The 20516-nt window shown below is 38.8% G+C and overlaps 1 protein-coding gene across 1 annotated transcript in view; it reads left to right on the top strand.

Moving 5' to 3' along the window:
- The window catches only part of LOC120768126 (protein O-mannosyl-transferase TMTC2), a 266237-nt gene extending 246390 nt beyond the window's left edge, over positions 1-19847 (top strand). The window contains exons 7-11 of the mRNA XM_040094680.1: positions 16123-16208; positions 16433-16821; positions 16933-17017; positions 17197-17354; positions 19128-19847. Of these exons, the coding sequence (XP_039950614.1) occupies positions 16123-16208; positions 16433-16821; positions 16933-17017; positions 17197-17354; positions 19128-19304 (895 nt within the window). The 3' untranslated portion in view covers positions 19305-19847. The remainder of the gene's footprint in view (positions 1-16122; positions 16209-16432; positions 16822-16932; positions 17018-17196; positions 17355-19127) is intronic.
- Positions 19848-20516: the final 669 nt, after the last annotated feature.

Raw genomic sequence — 20516 nt, 5'->3', positions numbered from 1 at the left:
TTTCCTGTCGTTTTCCGTTTCCGTTCCGTTGTTCGTCATTTGCGCCATTCCAATTGCAACGGATTGCTTGCAAATCTCAGCGATTAAGTCACATTTAAGTAGAATAAATGCTGCAGCGCCAACAAAAACAGAAAACAGAGAAAAAAAAAAGCAAAAATATGCGAAGAAAAAAAACGACGAAAGCTGAAATTCAAATGAACTCCTGCAAAAGAGGCCAACCGGAAACTGAAGAAGCGGCAAGAATGAATGAGGGAACGAAGCCGCAGCAGCACCAGGCACAAGCTTATACACCGAACTGTCGGTAGACAGACACCAATACACTCAGACGCAATTGAGAGTGCACTCATCAGCGCTGTCGCTTTCAATGCCCCTTACAACCTTACAACGGGGCACTGTGCAGCATTGCAGTGCTTTGGCTTGCGTTTTTTATGACTCCAGTTTTGGAGTTGCTTTTGTTGTTGTTACTTTGGTTTTGTTCATGAGCTGGAATGGCTTAGAGATCTATATACATACTCCACACATTTTCACTACTTTTTACCAATAATCTTGTTTGATCCCACCCGACTCGCCGGCCACCCAGCCACCCAACGGTGTCCGTAAATTGCTGCAACGCACCATTTCTAAATTCAAAAGCCTCGTTTAAATGAATGCCGCAATGGTAGCTGTTGAGTACATATTTCGCATTCGCTTTCACATTTGTACAACAACACGCACACAAACACATAGACGCATATATTTTACTCACACATACACAACCTAAAGCAATTTTCACTTTTTTCTAAGCCTTCTTTTTTCATTCATTCATTTCGCCAGCGCTCACCTCTATACCTTCTGGTATATGTATGTGTCTGTGTGTGTCTTTTCGATTCTGCTTTTCAACTTACACTCTGGCAACGTCAATAGCATTGCTGCCGCAACATCATGGCCACTGATAGTCGCATTTAACTGCACGTCGGTGTATTGGTCTTTTGAATCTTTTTATCTACAACATTTAAAAAGGAGGAAAGACATCAAAACAAGCTATCACTATGGCAACTCAGGTGCGCAACGTAACTGTGTCAGTTTGTTTGGGCGACTTACAGACATACATAGCATACAAATGGAGTCGTATGTAGCCTGTGATCAGTTATCACTTCAGTTGCGTCTATTTCGATTTCAAAGGCTTAAAAGCCGACAAGAGACAACGTGTTTAATTTTCCTTTGCTCGACAACTTCGTTTCATTTTGCACTGAAGACAAGAAAAATTACATGTTTTCAGGTTCAGTTATGAGGCTATGGCAGGACTCTAGGATCTTAATGCTTAATTTTCTTTATACGAATAAAATTCACTTTATACCTTAGATCTGCTCATATCAGCCTGGCCAAATATGTTATCATCCAGGAATAAAAATTTCAATATCCACGAAAGTTGGACCTCTCTTATTTTTTAGAGATGCCGAGCCGTAAAGCATTGAAAAGGGTTAATCTGGAACATATTATATCGTATAAGATAGTCGTTTCCGTTCCGGAAAGCCAAATTATCACTAACTAAATTGTTGAGTCCGATCGTTATGTATAATACTTAGGCACTGTTTTCTGATATACTGGTGCTAGGGGTGGACAAAACTGGATTAACGGTCAATAAGGATTTTATTTATATTTTGGTAGTATTGGCAAGGAATTATCTAATGTGAGCTGATTTCAAAACTCTTCATTCAGACCTGTACCGGCAACAATTGGACCTCCCAAAGAAAACAATTGTCCGGAAGCGGCCAGCCTTAGGTATAACCATATGTTATACCCGGAAACAGCGATACTCAAACCGATAGCGACTAGAAAGAAACACCGAAAGCTTTGTTGAGAAACTCTTCTGCATCCATCTTATAGCTTGAGCCTAGCACCACGTGATTACCACCTGTTCCTGTCTATGGCCAATGGTTTTAATACTGAGAAATTTGCTTCAACGAGTGTTCGTATGCGAGTATGCCAGAATACGAAAAATTTCGCTTGACATAACCAAATAAAAAAGTGGCCTGAAAAATAAGTTAACTTGCAAAAAATTGCCATTTACTGAAAACGTTTGCGTTTGCTGAAAAACCAGAAGTCAAAGGGAGCTAAACCAGGCGAAATTGGCACAAAAAAAAAATCAAGCGAAAAACTCGCGAATAATCAATGCTGTATGCGAAGGTGGTGGTGCAAAAGTCAAGACTTTTTACGTCGCCGTTCAGAAGGAACCAAACCTCGTTAATTGAAGAAAACTGTCAGCATAACCTTGATTTTTGATCTGCTTTGACGTGGGATTTTTGTCTTTCGCTTGCCACGATATTCGGTCGATCGATCGTCTGTTTCCGGATCGTAAGCATAGAACCAAGACTCATTGTCAATAATAATATGTTCCGTGACATCCTGATAGTCGGAAAGCAGTGTTTCACAGTAGTTAACAGGCTGCTGTTTTTCGAATTTTGAAATCAATCGTGCTTTCACTTTTCTTAGGACTAAATGATCTTTCAAAATGGTTTTCACTAATTCTTTCGATATTCCAACGATGCCATTAAGATCGCTGACTCTTAATCGTTGCTTCTCAAGCACCATTCCTTTATTTTATTGACGTGTTGATCATCAGTTGATGTTGATGGCGGCCCGGACCTGGCTCGCCGTCAACGCGCTCTCGACCCTTTTTCAATGATTCACTTGCTCGCGACAAACAATTGTTACCGAAGGCGTTTTTCTACATTCTGAATGTTTCAGCACCAGAAATTTGATTCCGCACACAAAATTTAACTGAAAATCCATGTTGAATAATTTGATCCATTGTAAAAATCGCCGAATGCTCTGTATTTACTTCAGAAATATAATCGTATACTAAACACTAATGGTTATTTCGATGGAACATTTGGCACAGACGTCACTGACAGTCATACCAACCCAGAGACAAATATTTCGATGAATGGGTTTTCGCGCGAAATTTAAATTAAAAAATCTTACTATATTTTGCCCGCAGTAGTATTTTAAAATTATTTTCAAATAGTCGGGAAATATTCATCCAATCTTTAATTCAGATATTATAATATGGAATTTGCCAAATTCTTTTCCCCAGCCCTCGGACTACTACACATTAAAGCAATGGGGTTGTTTTACTATTTTGGGCTATCGTTTTGTTATTCACACTTCACCTTGACAAATGAATAGGGTATTCTAATTTTATACAAATACGAGAAGCACTCAGTTTTTGCTTAATAATTTCGCCACTAAAGTGAGAAAATACACAATATAAGGCTATCCTCAGAGCAAAGCCAATTACACTCATTGCATAGCAGCGGCGAAGCGGTCCATAGTGAGTAGACTCTAGCTGCAAGTATTTCGGTTTCCGCCTTTCATAATCCAGCGCAGCCAACTGCGCAGCTAAAGCACCGCTTTATCATTACTCAATTCCACAGCCCTCGGCTCAACCGCGCTGCGGCAGCGCTGCCAACGCACCGGTGCTCAGAATGCTCTATTTCATTTCTTTTGTGCGCGCTTTGAAAGCGCAGTGCTGAGCTGTTGCCTTGACTAAGACGAAAGACGAATAAGGCGGCGAAAAAATCCTATTGACCAAATGCATTTTGTTGTTGATTATTGTGTTTGACATAATAGGCTTTTAGTTCGAATTCATCCACGGACGGACGCAGTGTAGGAAAATCGTTTCCTTGACATTTTCCATTGTACATTCTTTCTATAAACGCTTGTGTGTTTGTATGTGTTAGTGGAAATGTCTATGTGTTAGTGAAAATATGTGTGTCTGTGTGAGTGAAAGTATGTGTGTGTTAGTGGGCAGTGAATTGAAGCACCTTTGTAAGCCTGTGTGTGTGTTTGTGCTTAACTTCTTGAAATACCCAAGCATTGCTTTCTCTTAAACATTGCTCCTTTCGCATTTCGTTTGCATTGTGTTCTGTTTCTATTGTGCATCAGCCACTATTGGCGCTTGCTTCGCAACGATATTCTTCGGTGCCATTTTCTAAGCTTAATTTTCGTTCACATTTCACACAAAGCTTTCTGCCGTATTAGACTGATTGCAAAAGTCCCGACCACTGATTTTTCCATGTTGTGCTCTTTGAGAACTCGGAAATTTAAATTTCATCATCTAATCAACTTAATTTTTTTTTTTAATTTAATAATTTTCTAAACACACTTAAGCAAGCTCAGTAATGACATATATTATATATATATATATATATATGTTATATGTATAAATACAGCAGAGCTTTTGCATATACAGGGTGTACTTTTAACGGTGTAGTAATAAGTAGAGAACTCTGTCTCCAACCAGCTGTCAAAACAAAATTATACATTTGACTCAAACTAACAGTAAATTTCAGCCTTTTGCTTCTCCAAGTCTCTAACAGTAGTCCCAGTGCTAAATGGTTCCAGATCCACTAGTTTATTGGACAAACTTTTGATGACCTCATTTTGCCAAGAAACGAACCTGTCAATAGAAGCCGTCCATAGTCATGTTATTTGACTTAGATAATCAGTCATCGAAGTCAGTTTTCTTCACTGATAAAGTAGATAGGACTGAACAATTGCTAAAAAGTCATAAATTAGACCCTATAAAAGTTTTCAAAAAATGCAATGACTCTACTCTCTGTACTCTGTACAAAAAGTATATAGTACTATTGTATGTCATACAATTTTGGAATCAATAGCGCCACTTCTTAAACCTCCCAAAATACACCCTTTATATACACTCTTAAACTCATATACAAGTATATAATATATTTACGTATATGTGTGTTACCGAAATTCTGCGGTCTGAAACAGAATTTGTCATCGCCCGCCACCGTCAACATTTTAATAACGGCGGCGACATCAAAGAGGAAGACACACCGGCATGTGCGTTCCTCCTTTTGCTGTTAGCTTTTGCGTGTGTAAATTTCGCTTTTGAGTTTTCCGGTCTTCGCTTCTCAAAGGAGCGTAAATTTAATTCGAATTGTAGCGCAGTTGAGATTTTCGCCGAAATATTAATTTATTACTCAGATATTAAACGAAGCTATACTTTAACATCAATCATGTTTAGTAACAAAAATTATAAATAATTTATTTATGATACAACCAAGGAAATAATTGATAAAGTCATAAAATATATTAGCTTCGTAGTTATATAAAGGGAAACATTGGGAGTGAGAGTCTTCAAGAACTCTTCTCATACTTTTTTTTTGATATGTGGGATACATCGATTCAGGCCTTGGAGCAAACCATGGCGTGTCATTCGCCAGTTACCAGTCTAAATGCTCGAACAAGTCGTCGAACTCAACTGATGGACCAACATTTGAAAGAGAAAATCTTCAAAAAATAAATCTCAAAGAATGTTCTTGCGAATGATAATAAACATTCCCCAATAAATTTGAAGTTTCTGTGTTTTTTACCTCGAACTGAACCACCCTTTAGGGTTGATTGAGACAATAATTTGTGCCGAATAAAAAAAGTTCCCTAAGAAAAACTTATAAATGAAAAATCAGCTTGTATGGCGGCTATAGCCTACAGTGGTCCTATAGCGACGGATATACTTGTAGCTGCTTCCTGGCGAAAAAAGTGTGTTTGCAAAATTTTTGATCGATATCTCAAAACTTCAAGGACTAGTTCAAACGGCTAAATCGACTCTGCTCTCTGCTATTTCCAAGTTGATTTTTTTTGTTTTGCAAACGCCCTTAAAGTTTCATGTTTTATCCAAAATCCAAAATCGAAAATAAGCAAGCCTCTTATTTTCAATTTAATTCGTGCGTAGATCATTTTACTTTTCCCATACATTTTATATGGGAGATTTTTATCTTTTGCAACTCATTTATTATATAAAATCAAAAATAATTTAAAATTTGGAAAAAAGTAGTATTCTATTACAAAGTGTTACATTCTACAAGAGTTAAAGTTCGGCATCAAATGTACTAAGTATTCAAATAGTACAGCATGTCGTATGAGCAACACAGAACGTACAAGGTGATATGATTTCTTTAAAAACACACACACTAACTGTTAAGAAAAACAAATATTTTTTAATTTCAATTTAGGTAGATATAATGGTTGTACGTGAATAATTTTTAGATCTTCTTCGCACCAAAATCGAAAGTTTTGTTTATTTACCGTACCACTCAGTTGAAAGTGAGCCTCATCGAAGAAGATGATTTTCGTTATCGTTTTCAAGTTGTTCTAAGGCAAAATCAGCGAATTTGCGACGTTTACGGTGGCTCAGTGCCTTCAGTTCTTTATTGAGAACAATTTTATATAGATGCAAGCCTAAAAAGTTTCTCAAGAACCACCAGATTGTGGGTTGAGGCAATCCCAATTTTTGCGAACGCCTTGAAATCGACAAATTGTGGTCATCGGCAACACTTGCCTGAACGGCAGCAATATTTTCATTACTTCTTTGTCTTATTGGCACTTGATCATTTTGTGAAGAAAAAGTGTGCTCGAAATTTTCAATAATTCGACGAAAAGCGAGCACAGGTGGGCGATTATTACGACTGTAAAATGGCAAAAGCATACGAAAAGTTGAAATTGGAGAAGGATTATTTTGATAATAAAATTAATAATTTGCAAACCTTATTCTTGCTTATAGCTTTCCATGAGGAAATTGTAAACTTTACTGATCATACCATCCCTATTAGAAAACTCGGTATAAGCATCATCATGATTCACTTAGAGGTTATGGCTCTGTCTAAGAAATCAAGGCAGCCAACAGCGTCACTCTACAAGTAGATATACTTATACACATATTTTTCCTTTTCAAAGTCAATTGTCATATTTGACATCAAATATACATACATACATACAAATATACCCACGCAAACACGTGCTTATATTTATGAAAAAGCTACAATTAGGTTGTCAAAAAGAGAGGACAATTGAGAGGAGTCAAACCAGCTTTGTGTGCATAAAAATATCCATTATCAGCAAAAATAGCAAAAATGAAGAGAATAGCTTGCATATTTCTAACCTAAATCGAAAATCAATGTCAGGCTTCCGCCCAACCACGAAATTTCCTAAAATCTAAGGCGATTATAAAGCATAGGTGTGCGTCACAGATGGGAGGTAGCGAATGCTGTGGCGCATATACTTGTATAGACTCCACCAACGTCACTGACTGGTTCGGCACTTTTCAAAATATTTGTGTGCGTGTGCGTGTGCAAGTTGAGGTATAGCGATAGTCGCTGCTACACAGTTCCAACAACAAATCGATTGACTTTAATGAAACTCGTTATGTGTGCACCTTTGTTACTGCCATTTTGTTAGTCTATTTTTGGTGCTCAGTTAATGCCAACTTCAAAACATGGTCGTTATCAATCGTCGCACAGTGGTTACAATGGGGATACATTTTTTTAGCTTCTGGGTACTTTTAACATAAAATAGGGAAGTTAAAGCAAAGTATTTCAAAAATATTCAGAATTCAACATTTTGTTCCCACATATGAAGGAATCCCGAATCCGCCGCCTTAAGTGACATTTGGGGTTTGACAATTATTTCGAACAACTAAAATCAGTTCGACCCTTCACCGACTTATGGCCTTGAAAAACACTGGAAATATTCCCTGGGGTTAGGTTTGTCATGTGTATGATCTGTTCAATTCAAAACTTTCATCATATGTATAAAGAACATAACCTAATATCCATGAAGTACATAAAAGGTATAACCGTTGTCTGAAAGGAGTACGATGATGAGTTATTATCAAGGAACTCTCATAAATGTGATAATGTCAGCTGACCCGATTGTAACGTCAGTAAAGAACGGTGAAGTTATTTTCTAAAAATTAATGTCTACAACTTAGCGCTTTATATGACAGTGAAACTTTGCCTGGAACTCAGACCATTTTACTACTAAATTCATTTTACCCAGAAATTGACGAAACACGCTTCGTTACAAATTTAGCTCCAATTACAATTTTTCGCATTCGAATTTTAATTTTCCGAATTCGAAATTAAATTTTTTTAAATCGAAGTTACATTTTTCGAATTCAATTTTGTATTTTTCGAATTTCGAAATTAAAATTTTCGAATTAAAACATAAGTCTTTCGAATTTCGAAATAAAGTTTACGGAATTAAAACATAAGTTTTTCGAATTCGAATTTGAGTTTTTCGATTTCGAAATTAAATTTTTCAAATTCGATTTATCATTGATCCTAATATATGTACTTTTTTCAATGTAATATCAAAAAAAATTATCGGGTCTGGGGATAAAATAATGCGTTTAGGATTATCAAGACGGTTATTCAAACTCGACAAGTGTCTGTTTGTTGCGAAATTCAGAGCTATGGCAATAGAAAAAAGTATATAAATTTTTTTCGAATTTGAATTTGAATTTTTCGAATTTCGAAATAAAATTTTTCGAATTCGAAGTTAAATTTTTCGAACTGAAACATAATTTATTCTATTTCGAATTTCAAATTTCAATTTTTCGAATTCGAAATTATATTTTTCGAATTCGAAGTTGAAGTTTAGCGGCAGTCGGTTTGGTGCGAATTACGGAGCGATGGCAACATTGGTCTACTTTTTCTTACAAAACGAAGTTGGAAACACAATTTCGATGAACGTTGGATTGCACATACCATAAATATATTAAACGATTCTTTATGGTCGAAAATTTCAGATATGCATCTAAACAAGCTTTAGTTTAAGCGCTTTAGTGAAGTCTATGGAAGTTAAGACAAAATTGAAAGACACTATATTTCGGAAGGTGATTTTGTACTAAAAAATTTACCAGACCCGAAATGACCTTCCGTGGAGTTTTTTGAGTGAAGCGCCGTAGAGCTTCGATTTTTTGTAAACAGTCTTTAAGAGTTCGTGTCTTATGGTGAATATGGTTCCGAGCATTCATCATGCCGTCATACTTCCAAATATATTGCAAGAGTACTCGGGAACATATTATTACCCACCATGCGCCCCCTTTACTATCATTGCCAGAGTTGTGTGCATTTGAAAGTATAAATAGATTATTTCGCTAAGCGATATTTTCCCTTCCCACAACACTTGCACCGCTATGCGTTAGAGATCACAAGTTGCCCGCACAAATTCAATGTCAGTTAGGAGTCTCTACTAAACACACATGCAAACCGCATCACTCGCACCCATGCTACGATTAACGACCCTAGGCTGTAAGCTGAATACCTACCGAAACTGATTTTGTTTTCCCTCTTTTGTTTTTTTTTTTTCCTCGCCGGCGTTGCTCTTCTTTTCGGTCCATTGAACTTGTCACGGACGCTTTTTGATTTCTAACTATCCAATGTGTTGCTGATACTGTGCTCTATGCTATTGTTGCTAACAACATTTTGCTGTTGCTGCTGGTGTTTATCTTGTTATTGTTGCTGTTGTTGTCGTCTGAAAGGCATTCACGTTCGAACAAACAACAAAACCGATAATCACTGAACTGAATAATTTGATTTCTTTTCAATGGATTTTTCTGCAACTTTACCACTTCTGGCTATAAGCGCTATGCTGCAGCGGCAACATCATATATACATACATACATACATATACAATATATACTTATATATGCTTACATATCTATAGACATAGGTATACAGTACATATATGTATATGCTTTGCACAGCCACTGGCAAATCTAACGGATTTCTGCTGAATAGCGAAATCAACAAAATGTAGCGAGCGGCTTGCATACACAGACACATAGCAATAAGCAGCATTAAACGCTTAACAAAAATGAGAGAAAAAAACCGACTTGAAGCAAACGCATTGAGCTGAATTTGTTGAACTTTTACGTTGGTTTTGTCGAGCTGGTGTATTTTGCTCAGTTTTTATTGACTTCAGCAGCAGAGCAGGAGAAAATGTTACGTCCGGCTCATTCGCTGCACAATTTACGCATTTGCAGCTCAAACATACAAACAAATACCAGCTTATATATATATATACGAGAGCGGTCCGATAAGTACTTAGCCTCATTGCTTTATAGCGCTTCTACCGCAAGAGAAAAAAACGAACTACAGCGTGTAGTACATTCTCGTAGACCGCTAGCGTCAAAATTTCAGCCCAATCGAACAAGCAGTTTTGTTTGGGAAGCGTATAGAAACGGTGGTGTCAGCGCTTTCAGAAAAATAGAAAAAAGCAATATAGCTAGACGATTCGATTCATTTTCTTGGACAAGAAATCGCGCACAGAACCCAAAATTTGAATGCTGTATGTATACGAGGACTGCCCTTTTTTGATGACTATAGCCAAAATTTGTAGACGTATTTTAGACTTGGCGCTTGAGGATACATGAGATAACTGAAAAAGGAATATTTTTCTCTTAAAAGATCGTGATTAGAGTCTGTATTGATAATTTGGACTTGAGGAAGTTGCCAGTGCGAAGGATGCCACTTTTGCTCCGAACTCAGGACAACAAATGGAACCATGTTATCACTTTACGATAGTGTATGATACTATTCAAGCACAGTACGTTGGAATTTCTTTATCATTTCGTGACGGTCGACGAAATTTGGATTCAAAGATGTGCAACAGAGACGGAGAAATAGTCGTAACAGTGGATTTCACCGGCGAACTGATCCGAAGAAGTCGAAGGCTATTCTATCGTTCGCAAAGGAAACGGTCATTATTTTTTGGGATTCACGGAAGACGCATTTAAGGCTTGGCACTTTCGAATGCGCGAGATAACTGAAAAAGCAATATATCATTATCAAAAGATCTGAATTAATGTCTGAAATGATATTTTGGACATGAGGAAGCTGTCGGCGCGATGGCTGCCACGTTTGCTCTGTACTTAAAACCACAAAAGGAAAAGTGGGATCACTTCACAGCAGTGTTTAATACTGCACAAGCGCAGTACGTTTCTTTATTATTTCGTGACGGTCGACGAAATATGAATCCAAAGATGTGCACCAGAGACGGAAAAACAGTCGAAATAATGGACTTCGCCGGCGAACTGATCCGAAGATGTCGAGGATATATGGATGAGAAACACAAAGTATGAACTACAGCGACTATTTAAGGGAGCGTAAAACGGAAACAAGACTCTACTTTGCCGAATGATTGAAATACATCCAAAAAGTGCTATTTCACCATGATAACGCATTGACTTAGAACACCGTCATCGCCACAGTCAAACTGGCCTAATTAGGCTATGAGCTACAATTCCACCCATTGCCCCGTGGTAACTCGTTTGGTTTTCATACCTGAAAAAATTCACTCGCTGGTCAGTAATTTGAGACTTATCATAGAAGCCTACTTCGTAGACCTCCAGCAAACGTATTTTTCAGATGGATTGAAAAAGTGGTTAAACTTTATGTCAAACGATTCGGGCTTAAAGCGACTATTGCAAAAATAAGACGCCGTTTTGAAAAATGTCAATATTTTTTGGAAGGCAAAGAATTTTCGAACTCTCCTCGTATAAGCATACCTACGCCATGCAATGCTAACAACAACAGCAACAGCAAAACCGAATGAAACAACAACAACAATGTGTAGTTTCTGCACCGGAAAAGGAAGTTGTAAGTGAACAGCAAAACTTAGATTCACACACATCAAACGCGAAACAATGAAGCTAAGAAATTGTAGCCGGTAAGCAGCAACTTCTTCTTCTTCGTTTGTTTGCAACAAAATCGCAGCAACAAAGTTGCTATTTTATTTCTACTTTTGCTGGCTGATGCATTCCTCTTTCTTTAGCACAAACAATTTGAGGAAATTGCAAGTGGAGAAATCGAGAAAAAGAAATAACGGTGAAAAAGAAGTAACAGTGAAGAGTAAAAGCTGCCAAGCGCACAGCTACAAAACAACAAAAACAATTACGAAAAACAAAAACAACAAGAAAAACAGAAGCTAGGAAATGCAACAACAATATTAAAACAACAACAAAAAGAAGAGAAACAACAACAATAAGGAAAAACAACAACAAAACGAAGGAAAAACAACAACAAAAATATGAAAAATCAACAAAGACAGTTTGGAAAACAACAACAACGATAAAAATAACAACAAAAATTAAAACAACAAAAAGAAATGGAACAACAACGTTACAAATAGCAACAAAAATGTAAACAACAAGAAGAAAAACAACGACAACGATAAGTACTACAACAATAAACTTTAACAACAACAAGAACAAAGCAATAATTCACTACCCCGCCAAGGCTGCTACTGGCTGTCTTAATGCGCTGTGCACTTGCCACTCACAACTCTCCATCCGTGCGTCCGTCCGTCCGTTCGTCGGTCCGTTTGTTTTGCAAATGCGCTGTTATACTATGCTATGTGATGCTATACGCTGCAGTGTTTATGTTTATTTGCGAATTTAAGATCCTTTATTTGTGAATTTAAACTACTCCTCACCCCACGCCGCCTCCTTTGCTCATTTACGCTCGCTGCTGTTGAGTCTAGCGCAGCTTTTCTTTGTGCCACGCTCAGCTAGCACTTCTTTGCTTATGTAAAAGTGTACTTGCAAAAGGTGCCAGCCAAGCCAACACAATATAGGAACAACAAACTAACACCAACCTCCAGTGGCACGGAGGCGCTGGTGCTACACTGACGCTCCGCTCACTGAAATGGAAATCTGCTTGTGATTGCCAACACAGCGGCATTCAGCGCATTTAGTGGCGCGTTGTGCTTGTAGCCTTGCAACAGCGCCTCCGCGATTAAACCGTACTCGGCATCGCGGCATGTACAGCTAACTCATGCAGCTCAGCGAAATCAGCGGCAATCACTATAACTCTTGCCGCGCTTTGGTGCTACCGAAAAACACACACAACTTTGCGCCTCGGAATTTTTCGCTTTTATTTGTGTGTTTTTTGTTGTTGTTGTTTTTTATTTGGCATTTTTCTTCTTGTTCTTCTTCTTTTCGGTTGCAACTCATTGCATTGTGGCCACACTTCAAAAGTGTTCGGCGGTATTTATTTGCCCGATACCAACACACGTACCTACAAGATGGGTATATATAGGAATCAGTGTAAATAACTGCACATTGTTGAGTTAGAGAGTTGTGTTGGGCGCTCTTTGCTTGCGCTAGTTTTCTTGAATGATTCGAAACTCAAACAATTGCTGCTTGAATGCACTAATTTGAGCGGTAATTGAAGATTGCTTGTTTGGTGTACCTAATTTTGTTTTACACAACTTTTGTTGATTTAATTAACCGGATTTGTATTGCATTACCGACAAAATGCCATTCAAGAGATGGCTGGTTTTAAATCGAGCAAACTTTGTCTGGTTGCTGCTTAAGTTTGACTAAGACTGATATTTACTCCAGAGAGTGATCGTGAAAACTGCATTTTTGAAACTTTATTGGATCAATAATATTTGAAATTCAGCGTAAAATACTCCTGAGAACTCTGTAAGAACTGTATTTTTATTAGCCGCTTTCGATTCGCCACTTCATTGCTCGCTACTTTTGAGAGTGGATCTATATAGATTCAATTTACATATGAAAGCAACGAATCAGTTGATGCCATTACAGGAGACCACATACTTAGATACATAATTAAAGTGTTATCTCTCATACAACCTTAACTCTATCGTTTTTTGGATTGTTTGTTCGATTCGCCACACGCCAAGACTCCGCATATCGAGGGCAGCTCTTAGTTGAAGTAATAATCGCTGCTTCATCTTAGCCAGTGATTAACTTCTTGTCAAGCTCTTCGTATTCACGCATTTAAACTTTTCTCTTTTTTTGTCTTCAAATGCGACTCGCTTCTCTCTTCAACTCTCGATATCTATCCTATCCCGTCCTTATTGTGATCGATTGTAACGTTGTGAGGTAGCTAGTCTGTGTTTTCTCTCCACTGCAACACGACACTCCTCATCGAATCAACCCTTTGTTCGCATTTTCCGAAAACAAATGGTTTCGTTTGCAGCTGTACGTAAGAAGCTTGAATTGCAGTTCCCTTATACCGAGTTGCTGAGAAGTGCTGTCGGAGAGCAGGAGACAAAGTCAATCGTTCGGCTGTCTGTTGTGATTGCAGCTTCTCGACGTCTAACCTTTCTGGTGTTTGTTTACGTGGGTTTTTTGATGCAAAATAGTAGTACGAGTCGACATTAGGACTTCTGAGCGTACGCATATCTAAAGCATGGGAGACGTGTCTTCCGTCTATCACAACAAGATCGATCTGGTTGGTGGCTTTTCGATTCGGCGACGGGGTCTCACGAATTCCACACCAAATTTTTGGGGCCACAAGAACCTACTCGTCTTAGTTCATGTCCCGTCCATCAACAATGGACAGTACTGAAAGTGGCGAATTAAAACTTAAACTGCTCTTGCAGCAGTTAGTTATGTGTAAGTTTATCACTGCCACTGGTCTAAGTTCTAGTAAAAATATTTCAGTCAGAGTGCGTTTTGGACCCAAGATACGGACCCAAGATGCTTAGTCCCTTGAACTACGAAGCTTATAGATACCGCAGCTGAGTTCTAGATAAAGCCGGACAGAAGCAGAGAAGATATTCCAGCACCTTTCTCACACCTACTTTCCTGCACTTTCTACATGTGGTGTCATTAATAATAGCCACACGGCTCGCATATGATGCCAGTAAGTTGTGACCTGTTACTAGGCCAGCAACAGTCCTGCAATATTTTCGAGACCGTGTAAGTAGAAATCTTGGCTGTTTTTTCCGCGCCCTTGCACCTAAGGCATTCCATCTTATTCAGAAATTTCGTTGTGTACCGTCTTAAACAATTTGCGTAATTTCTAAACTGATTCGGTAGTCAAGCGGATGACACTTTTGGTAATCTCATCAGCTATTTCGTTTCCCGGAAAGCCCTTGAGGTCTGGAACCCACTATATATGCAGCCGCTTTTCGATACCCACTATATCTATTGCCTGCCTACGCTAAGGATTTTCTCTGGTTAACTATCGACGTATATGTTGATCGTCTTTATTTTGTTTCCTACGTTGTATGCTAACTGAGTCGATTTTCTAGAACTGAAAGATACTGCAGTATTCCGGCAGCTTTAAGAGTTTTCTGAGATCTAACTCTATGCAGCAGATCCTGGTGGTCACTTCATCAGCCATTTTTGATTAGTTCATGTCGCCGGCCCCTTCGCCATCCACCCTCTTTTACTGTGTCTTGAAATCTCGTAGATAACACGAATGCATAAGAACAAGTGAAAGGCGCCATGTTCATTCTAGCAACCTCTTACATGCATAGAGAGCACCACTGACCTTTGTCACTCTCTCTCCCACATTGAGTTTCCACCTCAGTTTGCTGTGCCAAAATACTCCGACGTGCTTGGTTTTATCCTAGGTAGTTAACTTGATGCTATTGAGACTCGACCAAATTCATTTTATCTGCATTTATCTCTAAATTAGACGATATTGGATAGTTAGTAAGTTTGAGATCGAGTTTTATGATGGCTACTGAAAGTAGTTGAGAAAATATATTGTTCCTGATTACAATAGCCGTATGATTTTCGAACAAAATTTCGAGCCTCAGACCATCGCGTTGGTCTCTTAGGTAGACGATTCTGTCGAATAAATTCTACACAGATTTTTTCCAACATGTTACTTGTATCTTTAATTACGTCTTCAGCTTGGAAAGAAAAATCCAATGTAGATTGGCTGTATGGGAGCGGGTCAAATGGGTCTCTTAAAAACTGTTCACTCTCTGGATTTATCGATTTGCTCGTTTATGCACTCGACCAGTCCGGAATGTTCCTCTTTGAGATATAAGTTTATCTTAAAAAGCCGAATATCTCGAGAACTATTTATCGAATTTTTTTATAGCAAATAAAATTTCCTACAAATTTGTCATGCACATTTTTTCTCTAGCTCCTGTCATTTACGAATTTTATATACAAAAAAATGTGAAATTCTTTGCAATTCGGGTTTAGAGCCCCGTACTACCTCGCTGGTGTGGGTTACGACTTTGTTGCACTAGGCACTTTTATAGAGTGAACGATTCTGAGAAATATGCGTCTAAAGTCAAAGCAATACCATAATATACCTCTGACCTGTAGGAATTTAAAGATAAAAAAATCACGATTGTAGTGTATTTTCAATAGAAAGTTTTTACATGCCTTGGTCCAGTTCTTAATTTTAATATTAAAGGCTAAAATTTTCAGGGACTTTTTTTAGGGCATTTCCAAGGAAATTTCGTGACGGGACTTAAAAAAATTAATTGTTAAAAAAAACACCCTAATATATACACACGATAATTTTAATCAATCCATTTTCTTCTTGTTTTCAGGGGAATTTTATATCAAAATCAACAAAACCACAAGGCTGCGGTGGAGTGCTTTCGAAAAGCGATACAATTTCGACCAAATTTAGCAGGTAAATTATAACACATCAACTTGAATTTCCAAATATTCCAAGTTTTGTTTTCTTAAAACTCTTAGTACCACAAAACCAGCTACTTAAAACTCCAAATAGTTGACATTTTCCCCTTTATCCTTCCACCCATATATCAATATTTCCTTGCTCCCGTTAATTATTTAATATTTAACGAAGTCATAGTAACAAACCTACATAAATATTTATTTTCTGTATAACCGCAGTGGCATTCCTAAATTTGGGCGCCTCACTTATCGCTCTTGGCAGATGTCGCGAGGCGGCACAAATCCTGAAGGAGGGCACCCAGCTGCACGGCACCGGCGTACGTGATCGCACAGCACATGACAATGCACGCATCTCGTCCTACCTGCAGCTGGGCGCGCTCTACGCCGAGCAAGGTAAGCTGCAACGCGCGCTCGCCGTTTACCGCGAAGCGCTGCATGCGCTGCCCTCGACGTACTATCAGCGCGACGTACTTTATAACCGCATCGGTGACGTTTTCGGACGCCTGCAGCAATGGAACGAAGCGGAGCGCTATCACTATGCGGCGCTGCAGTTGCAACCCAATCAAGTGGCGGCGCATCTCTCGTACGGCATAACGCTGGCGCGCAATGTAAGTGGAAGTGAGGCGGCATAGATTTCATATATAGATAATTTTCGATTTTTTTATCTACTGTCGCGCAATGGTTAATTCTATATAAATGTATTTTGTTTGTACTTACAGAGCAGCCGCGCCGCTGAAGCGGAAGTGTGGTTTAAGCGCGCTTTGCAGTTGGCGCCACAGCAGTCGAGCGCGCATCACTATTACGGTTAGTATTGAAGCAATTTCTTTAAACTATTTCGTTTGTATTGTTTCATCAGTATTTAAGTGTTGTTAGATATTCATATAGAGCGCTATGCATTACGACACACTCTTTGACACCTTACATTAAAAAATACGTCAAGCTTATGCTTAATGTGAACTATCTGCTTTTTCTCTATCCCACAGCGGAGTTCCTCACCTCCCAATCACGCAGTGAAGAAGCGATCTTTTATCGCATACGCGCCGCTGAGCTCGCGCCTGACGACTATGCCTTGGTGGTGGCAGCCGCCACGGCGTTGCGCCTATCCGAACGCAAAGCGGAAGCGGAAAGCTGGTACCGCAAGGTGAGTCAACTAGCTAAGGAAAAAAACAAAATAACGCTTGTAACTAGATTTAAATGTATAATATATTAAGTGCGCAACTAAGTTCCCAATGTTTGGCAATGGTTATCGCCAGCCGTTGTTTGTGATCGATTTGGATTTGATGACCCAAAACGTGATAAACTTGATACTGATTAGTGACTTTGTTTATACGACATATACTTTTGATTGTGTAAATATTTCCCAGAAATGTTCAAAGTTGACTTTCTTCTTTCAATCAAAGATTTAGGCGGCTCAAGCAGATCGGAAACTCAAAGTGAAGCAACGTATCGTGATTGGTTTTGTCGCTTCAAAGAGGCCAGAAGGGTCTACCAAAGAGGTAGAAATGCCACGAACTTTCGAAGACGGTGAATTGAAGTTGTTGTTCGATGAGCATCCGTGTCAAACTAGAACAGAGCTTGTTTCAGCATTGGAAGTCACCGGCCCAGCCATTTTAAATCGACTATAAGTGGTGGAAATTAAGCAGAAACCAGGAACTTGGGTTCCTTATGACTTCAATCTCATGAGAGGCACGAAAAAGTAACTCTGCATCATAACAACACACCGGCCCTACGGTGCCAAATCCATTAAAATCTGCCTGTACATGCTTAAATGGAAAGTCCTACCCTATCTGATACAGGGTTTGTCCGGAAAGTAATGATTTTCTTCCGCCGCGACTGACTTCGGAGCGTGCGCGCACCGACTGGATTTGGTAGAAGACGTTCCTAGCTAACGAACAAGCGGCTGGTCAGTTGTCTCCGAGAACCTAGAGAATCAGTACAAACATTTTCGAGCAACGTGTTTCTGCGAGTGGTGCAAGCCGATAAAGCAGCGTTCGTTAGAGCAGGAACTCGGTAAATCTGCGACAGAGACGTTTGATATGATCAAGCAGGCTTACCCAGATGTTGCTTTAGCAAGAAGTGCTGTGTTTCGGTGACACCAGGCGCTTTTGGAGGGCAGGAAAGAGGTCGCTGATGAACCGTCGATCAAGTATTCGTTTAATTGCCCAGATGTAAAGTCTGCGGCTCATGACATTGTGACGGAGCACTTGAGCATGTGCAAGATGTGCCCGAAGATGGTCCCAAAAGTGCTCACTCACGACCAGAAATTGCGGCGAGTGGAAGTGTACCAAGAAAATTCGAACATGTGTGAAAGTGACCCTCAATTTTTGAATAACGTAATCACAGGTAACGAGTCATGGATCTTTGCGTATGATTCCGAGACAAAGAGGCAATCTTCCGAGTGGCACACGTCACTCCACAGAGGAGACCCAAGCAACATACACCTCGTCTCTCAAGGCTATTCCGTGGAATGCCTTCCGTGACGCCTGCAATGCTTGGAAATCGCGCTGGCAGCGCCGCATCGACGCAGAAGGAGTCTATTTTGAAAGTTTTTAAAGAGCTGTAACGATTCGTTGAATACATTTTTTAAATCGACCTTTTACTGTCCCGACAAACCCTGTATACTCTCCTGATTTTGCACCGTCCGCTTATTATTTGTTCCGTGTGATGACTCATGGTCCGGCAATTTTGACAAAATCGCAGTTTACAAAAATAAAAAAAATGATTTTTAACCGAAATTTCGGCTATAAAATGTTTATAAACAAATATTTATCGGTGAGAAAAATTCTAACTGTACATAACCCCTTAAAAAACAGCGAGAACTTAGTTGCGCACCTATTACATGCACACACACACACACATATATATAAATATATAATGTTTTTCGTTTTCTTCCACGCTGTTCTCTCGTTTGCAGGCGGTAGCGATGCGTCCGAACGACGCGCATGCGCACACCAATCTGGGCGCCATACTACATCTGCTGGGACGCACCAAGCACGCGGCCCACAGTTACCAAGAAGCCTTACGCTTGCAGCCTGGCGACCCGACAACACTCGGCAATCTCGCCAAACTGGGCGTCATCGAACCCAAATGAGTGCATTAGCATGCGGCCAAGCATGCGCCCGTTAAGCAGCTCACTGCAGTGTGTCTCCGGCGTGCCGCTGTAACAACGCGCGCCGTAAAGCAGACAACGCTTTGTAAAATGTGTAAGAAACGGCTGCGGCAGGAAGCAAATGTTTTGAAGAAAGTTTTCCGTTTACATTCACTTTGTTGACACTAAGAGAGAGCATTCTAATATTTTTGTAAAGCTAAATACTAATTAATTACATATACATATACATACATACATACATAAGTAACAATAAAAATGGACTTGAAAATGCAACAAAGTATCAATAACCAGTACCAAACCAAACAGGAACTTAATGAATACAGTTATAACATATAAATAAAACAAGAGAGAGAGGGTGAAAGAGAGAGCGGGCGTGTAGTAAAATACAAAAACATATTTACATACAAGTACATAATGTAGTTTAGCCGCTTGTAAATAACAGCTACTTATACAAATGTAAAAAAATTATGTATTTATGTATAAAAAAGGCGAAAATTCAAATTGAAATTACAACAAAAACAAAGAAAAATTAAATGAAATTATTTAAAAACAATATGTCAGCAAGTCTATGTACTACATACAAACATACAAACAAACATATGTTCGGCTTTTGTGTTACTCGTTTCACTAAATTGGGTATGTGTGTGCGCTAATGCCACAATTTGAGACTACAATACCGTTATGTAATGCAATTCATTCGGGCGAGTTCGCAGTAATTACAAAAACAAGTTCGGCGTTCAAATTGGCAGTAAAATCGTTTTATGTGCAATTACATGGCTTTGGTCGCGTTACTGTACAAAATTACCGTTGTAAATATGATAGACTATAAATATTGGATTATTATTTGCGAGCAGCTAACAATAAGCAAAGTGAATTGGCGGCATGGCGGCGTGGTAATCACTAAGTATTGGTATTGAGCATTAGTTATGTATGTAAGTAATTATAGTAGTTAATGATGAGTAAAGGAAGTAATGAAGTAAAGGAACAGTGACAGACGTTAGCTCCCGGTTAACCTAATTGTAATATTAAAACAAAAACAAAAAACAAGAAAAATATAAAAAAAAAACAATAACAAAATGAGACAAAAAACGCTGTGGATGTGAGTGTAAATGATAATAACTATGTAATGCAAAGAATAATTATTGCGACTATTGTACGAGTATTGTGGCAGAGACGTCATATTAGACTAAATGA

The sequence above is a fragment of the Bactrocera tryoni genome, chromosome 2 (genome assembly GCF_016617805.1).
Source record: "Bactrocera tryoni isolate S06 chromosome 2, CSIRO_BtryS06_freeze2, whole genome shotgun sequence".
In the NCBI taxonomy this organism is placed as follows: domain Eukaryota; kingdom Metazoa; phylum Arthropoda; class Insecta; order Diptera; family Tephritidae; genus Bactrocera; species Bactrocera tryoni.
This window is presented reverse-complemented; position numbering and strand designations above follow the sequence as displayed.